The 7,792-nt window shown below is 35.4% G+C and overlaps 1 protein-coding gene across 1 annotated transcript; it reads right to left on the bottom strand.

Annotated features, from left to right (window-relative positions):
• Window positions 1-3,133: 3,133 nt before the first annotated feature.
• On the bottom strand, window positions 3,134-6,941 carry LOC139861367 (uncharacterized). The gene is made up of 5 exons (XM_071849742.1): window positions 6,481-6,941; window positions 5,348-6,238; window positions 4,692-4,739; window positions 4,197-4,601; window positions 3,134-3,392 (listed from the first exon to the last, which is right to left on the bottom strand). Exons 1-4 carry the CDS (start codon window positions 6,706-6,708, stop codon window positions 4,206-4,208), a joined length of 1,563 nt encoding a protein of 520 aa, XP_071705843.1. The 5' UTR covers window positions 6,709-6,941; the 3' UTR covers window positions 3,134-3,392; window positions 4,197-4,205.
• Window positions 6,942-7,792: the final 851 nt, after the last annotated feature.

The raw sequence follows: 7,792 nt of genomic DNA, 5'->3' as shown, positions 1-7,792 counted from the left end.
CTTTCGTTCCTAGCTACGTTGTGGTGGTATTGGTAAGCTCAAACTCCGAATTTCATCTATTTGATTTGATATTCAAGTTAGGGTTTTGAGTTAGTTTGTGGTAAAACCCTTTTAGGTGATGAAATGGGTTTAGTGAAGCTAGTAATTGGGTTTATTGTTAATTGTTGGTGGATTTTGGGTTGGTGAACTAATTGGCCATGTTTAGGACTTGAAATTGAGTTTAATCACTTAAGTTAGTGATTTTGGAAGTATTGAAACCCATTTAAGGTTGTTTGGTTGACTAATTTTGACTTTGGGTCAAATTAGGGTTTGGTGGTGATTATGACCCAATTGGCGATTTAATGAGGTTTATAAACTTGAAATGGACTAAGTTGAAGTATAAAACCAAGTTAAATGTGTTTTGGTGTCAAAACTTGTAAATGGTGAGATTTTGACCTTATGGGTCAAAATTAGGGTTTAAGTGTCAAAATGGGTATGACACGTGTTTAACACTTGAGTTCGGGTTTATTTGGCATATTAGGACCATTCTCACTTGTGTGAGTGATTATTGGTTAGTTTGGGCGCGGTTTGTACTTGGTAGTGCATTTGGGTCAAATTTGCACTAAGTGTCGAATTGGGTTGATTTGTGAATCCACTCTAAGTGTATTGTTGTAATTGTGATAATGGAAAAGGTATTTTCCATTGGCGAGTTGCGGTTTACTTGGAAGCTTTCTTCAAGACTTCAAGGTGAGTGATAATATCCTATGTGCATATGTATGTGTAGGATGGGTGCGGGTCGGGTGAAGTGATTCTCGGCTATAGAGCTCACTACACATATAGATGGATTTGATGGACTTTTGTATGAGTCCAATTGGCACGGTTGTGCATTTTAGTTGACCATCTTTGGCGAAGTACACGTTCGCGTGTACATTATCACACGTGGTTGTGATGTGGTTGATATAACCCCATTGGCGAAGGGTTTAATGTTGAGAAGTGAATCGCGTGTGTATTCGGATTCACGATGACTCGTGTAGTTCGGTCATCTTATTGAGGTAGTAATCTCGTGTGGTTTCGGATTACTAAGGCTCGTGTAGTTCGGCCAACCTCGATGTTGTGAAGATAGTAATCTCGTGTGGTTTCGGATTACTAAGGCTCGTGTAGTTCGGTCAATCTTCATTGTGGTATTTGGTTCTCGGTATTGGGTTAAGGTGTTAACCTTGTTCGTTTATATTGTTATATATTAATGTATTGTTGTGTTGTAGCTAACCCTCCGGGTGTAGCTATTTGGCGTGGTTCACATCGTCGTTGGTGAACTTATATTTTTGTTGTTGTATCTTAGCTCGTGCTTAGTGTTTGTACGGTACGCCTAGACTAGCTTGCCTTTATGCTTGGTTGTTCGGTATGCGGTATTTGATATTTGTGTGGCGTATTCATTTTATACATATATATGTATGTAGTATATTATCATTCACTAAGCGTTAGCTTACCCTCTCGTTGTTGACTCTTTTTATAGATTGCATGCGGACGGTGGCTCGGGTAAGCGCGGGGACTAGAAGACTTGCATAGTTGCTTTAGAGACTTGCTTTTGGATTTATTAGGATTGGGTAGCGTATCCCCAATCGCCATGCTCGGCTTTGTTTTGTATTAAATGTCTTATGGTCGAAAATTGTATTTTTGTACTTAAGGGGTAATTTGGGTCAATGTGGGCCCCGCTTCGTAAACTAAATTTTATTAATGGAACGCGCTAGTTTTCATATATTGAACATGCGGTTAAAAGCGTTTTGCCTAAATACGTCGGGAACTAGTCAAACATTTTCGCATTTAAGAACTTTTTGGACAGTCCACTTTGGCGCGCCGCGCGGCCTATATGGCTCGCCGCGCAACATGCTGTTCAGGAAATTTTTTTTTTATTTTGCTGTTTCCACGTGGTTTTGTCGTTGGATGGTTTGGGTTGTTACAGCAGAAGCTTGTAAATTATCCATTATGGGATAAGTAAGTAGAGATTGAAGAGTAATTATAGTGCAAGTAGAGAGTATTTAGTGATTTAGATGAAAATTTGAGTCTTTGTTGGTGTGTTTTGAAGCAAAACACTACCATCTATTTATAATACACATTGTGGGGGTAAAATGATCAAAAAAACACTAAAAAAGGGCAAGAATATCGAAAATAACGGCTCTAGCTTTGCCAGCTTTACACTTGGTGATGAGGCGCACCAAAACTGGATCTGGATCGGATCTAAATTCGGTTCCGGATCGGATCTAAAACCGGTTCCAAATCAGATCCGGTTTTTATCTGAAAAAAATCTGGTTTTAACTGAAACTTGGAACCGGATCAGATCTCGGATTCGGTTTTTTTCATATCCGGATCTTCATGGATCTGGTTCCGGATCTTGTTTTCGAATCGAACATGGATCCAGTTTTTTTGCCCACCTCTAGCTGCATGTGCTTCCGCTGCAAAGATTGGTTGCGAACGAATTTAATCTGATATATTGAAAATGCAAGAATAAATATCAAGCTGTAAGTGCAAGTTTTTTCAATCTGTATTAGAGTATTAGACTGCTCACAACCATGACACATGTCAAATAGAGACACTTGTGCCACATCAACAACTTCTTCATAAGACTTAACCCATCACCGTCTCTAGTATCCATGACATACCATTTTACCATCAAATGAACCCACCTAAATTAATTAATTAATACAATGTACCACTTTTAATGGGTGATGTACAACAAAATAATGCAAATACTCCGTGATAGAATATGCTTGGGAACGACATGTTGGAGGACAGCCATTCAAGGGAGCTCCGACGACATGGGGGTCTTTTTTTGACACCTCCAATGGAGCTCCAACGACGTACCATTGTGAGTAGTCTTATGTAAATACTTTCTTTTTCAGTAGGACTGATTTACTTTGCTAACATATACTAGTACATAATATGATGATATAAAATACACCACATAGTTTTTACAATTATGGGTGCAACCGGGATTTTATTTTACTTTATTGTTAACTTGGATGTTTCTCAAATGCCTATCTTTCACACACACCAATCAACTACATACTACTTAAAATTCTTCCCCATCACTTTATATAGAGTTAATAAAACAATAATGAATAAATCAAAATGAATGAAATGCAGTGACACTGATCAAGATAACACTTGCAATATTGATATAGAATCCAGAGCATGCATTGTCTCATTTGTTTGGTTACAAATGAAAAAATTATGAATCCAATAAGATGTACAGTTCGGATCATCACAACATCAAAGGAATTGCAATATCAGCCCCCAATACATATATATAGTACAAAGAATATTGGCGATGTTACCCTCCTTCAATGAGGTGATGTTTTCCTTTTAGCAACAAAGCCCATGGTCAAAAAATGAACTGTCAAGAAAACACTTCATCTCTGAAAAAGTAGAAAGAAACAAACAAATGAATAAGCCAGTATCAAGAGATACTTTGCAACAATTGAATTCCTTTCTATTATTTGAGCCAAGGTAGTATACATTGGTGTGGTATATTTGGCACATTAACCTATGGACAGTTTGATTTGGGCAACTTTTATTCACAATTCCTCAAAAAAAAAAACAAAAAAACAAAAAACAAATTTCCTTCCAGTGATAGAACTACCCCTGAACCGACCCGCCCATTTTGAAACCTCTAATCATCAAGAAAAGAATCAGGGCATGCTTGGTTGAGGGTTATGGGCTATATGAGGAATGGGTATGACTATAACTGAGATTGCTTGGTTATATGTAATGGGAATACTCATTACCCTAAACTAGTTAATGGAGCATTACTCACTAATTTGGGGGTTATGGGAATCATTATAGTCATTAACTGTCTTTTTTTTATCTCAAAACGTTAACCGTATTTTTTATAGATTATGATAACTGTAATATATAATTACTTTATATATCTCCAATTGATAATATATCTTCAATTCATTAACTGCTACAATTTTTTCGTTCGTCCCAACTTGTCCTAGGTTGATATCATTAACAAGCTCGTTTACTCTCTATATTATTAACAAAGGAATTTCTTAGAAGCCATTGAGTTCCTATTTTAATGTATCTTACAAAATTTATGAATCCTTTCTATATATCAATTTATTTCTCTGATATTAGAAATAAAAAATTGACGGTAAAATTTGTATAGAACTTGAAAAAAAAATCATAAAATAAACAATTTAATATCAGAGAAAACTTACCTATAAAACTCAGCAAGCTTGTTTAGATGGTGACTTTGAGACTCCACCGATAGCCATGTTTCCGACTCCAACCTCCATAGCCTCCCTCTCATCTTTCTCTTTCGTTTTCTCAAGAATCTTACTGTCATTAGCTAACGGAGTAGAATTAACGGAGGGCGTAATTTGCGGAGATGGTCCTCCAGTTAACCACGGGTGGCTAAGGCACTCAGCAGCTGTTGGCCTTTTTTCAGGAACAAAATCAAGTATAGGAACAAGGAAATCAGCCAAATCAGTTGCATCTTGTTCACTGAACTCGTATTTTTCCTTAAGCACCTTATGTAAAGGCCAAAAACGCAATCGCCGAATATGCCTTAAATCACCATGTCGGTTAAAAAAGTCACGAGAGTAACGTCCACCTAAAGCTATCTGCATTAAGCTTGTCAAGTTATAATAAACTTACACAGAGATTATTAAAAAATCACATATATATAGATTAAGCAAATGATTTAAGTAAACCTTTCGAGGCATCATTCCAAGAAGTTCCATCATTAAGGCCAAGTGATCCTGTTAAGCACAATCAGTATTTAGATATAGCAGTAGATAAAAGAACCTTAATTAATGTTTCAAAATTACTAAGGGTCTGTTTGTTTGCCTCTTATGGAATGATTCAGCACTGAATGCTGAACCATTCAGCATTCAGTGCGTTTGTTTCTGGCCTCTGAATGATCTATGGTGCCGAAAGGTTCAGATTTCAGTGCTGAACCATTCAGAGCTAAAACACTCTCTTAACCATATAACCATTCAGAGCCTAAACTTTTAGTGATATTCTCCTCAAATCATAGCCAGAACACTTAACCAACATAAATATTGAATTTTTTATTCATGTAACACGTTATGAAGGTAATGTTAGTCAATTAATATCATTCTTTCAAAATGACTATCAAACAGCTTATTTTCATTCTGAACAAACTTTACTTTATTCAGAGGCTTTGAATCATTCAGATCCTGAATCATTTAGCACTATATTATTCAGTTTTATCAAACGCACCCTAACAGAATAAACATTTTGCACAGAGTATTAAAAACTTACTGTGGTCTACTAACAGAATAAAGATTTTGAACAGAGAATTAAAATCTTTACAAAATTTTTTGTCTAAACAAACAGAACGTACCTCATCTCTATCATAGTTGTCACCACTGCGAGGATCAAATAAAACATCGCCGGTTGCTAATTCGAAACATATGCATGCAAACGACCACATATCAGCAGACGTCGAGTATTTGGATCCTAGTAAAACTTCAGGACACCTATATTGTCTTGTTTGAATATCACCAGTAAACTGCTTATAAGTCCAACACGCATTACCAAAATCAACTAACTTGCATTTCACATCAACTTCTGCCAACAACTTCTGCCTTGTTACCCGACTTCCTCTTCCATTTCCTTTGCGAGTATCCAAACGCTCATCAGAAACCGATGACGTGGCAACCCTGTTTGATTTTGAATCAGAAACATCAATTTCATTTGTTTCAGCTTCTTCAAAATCTTCTTTACCAGTACCATTTTGTGCAGCCTTCTTTGCCTTTTTCTTGATTTTCTTTTTCTGGTTTTTAGTAAGATCACCATTATAAACCTTAACTTCTTTTGAAGCCACTGATTCTATTACTGGTGCACCTGTTTTTGTTCTATCTTTTTCTGGATCAATCATGGACAGAAGTAAAATGTTTTCCGGTTTAAGATCCGTATGAATAATAGACAACTGGCGATGCAAGTAATCTAACCCCCCTAACACATGGTAGCAAATTTCCTTCACCTTTTGTAAAGGAACCCCTCTGTAATCTGAATACTTGATTAGCGTCAAAAGATTATCACCTAAATACTCAAAAACCATACAAACATGCTGCCCGTTTGGTCCGGAATGCTTAAAATGATCCAAAAGCTTCACCACACATTTTTTATCATCCGGATCCCCTTCTGCTATCTGCTTCAATATCGTAATTTCATCCATCGCCGCTTCAGTATAATGTTGAGCACTCTTTTGTACTTTTAAAGCTACATATCTCTACAAATCAAACAAACAGTCTTATTTCAATTCAACATGATCACAAACAACAATACAGATTCATGCATATAATTCATAAAAACAAATGGTCTGCCAATTAAAATCATTATCCCTAGCTCCAGGTACTGCAAACACTCTGTAATAATCTAATTAAACCTCTAACAACAACCTTATATAGATGCATACATACATATTACATATATAAGATTATAAGATAATAATAATAAATAGATACAACATACTGATTTATGAGTATCCCAAGCGAGCCATACGGTTGAAAAATGGCCCCAACCAAGCTTACTTTGAACAATATATCTTGAATGTTTGAATTTATCACCAATACGAACAGCATGATAACCACCGCGCCTGTAATCTTCTGTTCCTTCATCTTCGGATGTGTAATCGCTTGTTTCGCTTCGATCATCACCGTTGCCGCCATTTCTTCTGCTAGTATCGTTATCTTCCGCCATTGATGCAGAATACAGCTAGGGTTTGTAATTGAAACGGAGGTTGAAGTAAATTGATTGATTGATTGATGGATATGGAAGCGGAACCCTAATTTGAAGAGAAAGTGCGTTTGTGTATCTGGAAGGTTCAAATTAGGGTTTCTACTTGCTCTGTACTTCTTGGCCTTGTTCTTTTTGTTCTCATCTGCACACGAGATTTATTGTTGGGTTTTTAAAAAATACTTCGTAATAATTTACAGTACAATTTAACAATAATATATGTATAATTTTATTTATATTTAAATTTATAATATATCAAAAATAAAATAAATGAAATAAATAATAATAAAAATACAAATATAACAAAATAAAGTACTAATAATAATATTTACTAAATAAATTCGTTTTTATCAGATATGAATTTTTTTTTAATTCGGAGTAATATTTTTTTAAAGTTTTAGGTAAATAAAGTAATGTCGACTTGACGTGAAAAGAAAAATTTCCCAAATAATTCATTGAATTTCTCAAGTTGATTGATCTTTCTTATCTCGATCAATTTTGTCATCTAGTTACAATTACAATATATTACAATTAAATATAATTAATAATAATCGTAATGGAGTACAATCCAATACAACTACAACTTTCATGATGGAAATAAAAACGATAATACCATACACTATTTTGAATGATTGCAAATGAGTATATCAATTTAGAGTCTCATTTTTGTTAAGTTATTTACATTTAAAGAGTTCATAAGACCATTCCCAGCAGCCCGCCCTCCACCATGTCTTGCTTGCCTCCCTTCGAGGGTGTCGATGGCATTCTCTCCGCCCTCCACCGCCCTCATATCCGGCGCCCTGGCTTTTTTCTTCCACAAGCATAATTCAGGACGGGAAAACTTGAAGAATATGGGTCCTTTTTTCTTTTTTATTGTTTTAATTTGTTATTTGGCGTGTGAATATTTGTGTTTACATCTGAATATTTGTAGAATGAAGAACATGTTGAAGATGAAGAAAAAGTACAATGTGTTTGTTTATCACCAAAATGTACACAGTGTTTGTGGTGTAGAGATACACACGTTTCTATTTTATTTTTAAATTAAAAA

The sequence above is a fragment of the Rutidosis leptorrhynchoides genome, chromosome 8, assembly GCF_046630445.1.
Source record: "Rutidosis leptorrhynchoides isolate AG116_Rl617_1_P2 chromosome 8, CSIRO_AGI_Rlap_v1, whole genome shotgun sequence".
Classification (NCBI taxonomy): domain Eukaryota; kingdom Viridiplantae; phylum Streptophyta; class Magnoliopsida; order Asterales; family Asteraceae; genus Rutidosis; species Rutidosis leptorrhynchoides.
This window is presented reverse-complemented; position numbering and strand designations above follow the sequence as displayed.

Bases quoted from the DNA above. Each gene is read 5' to 3' on its own strand.
- LOC139861367 (XM_071849742.1), bottom strand. From the start codon at position 6,708: ATGGCGGAAGATAACGATACTAGCAGAAGAAATGGCGGCAACGGTGAT. The intron at 6,239-6,480 runs GTATGTTGTATC...TTTGATTTGTAG, and splicing joins CTTGGGATACTCATAAATCA to AGATATGTAGCTTTAAAAGT. The intron at 4,740-5,347 runs GTACGTTCTGTT...TGTGCTTAACAG, and splicing joins ACAACTATGATAGAGATGAG to GATCACTTGGCCTTAATGAT.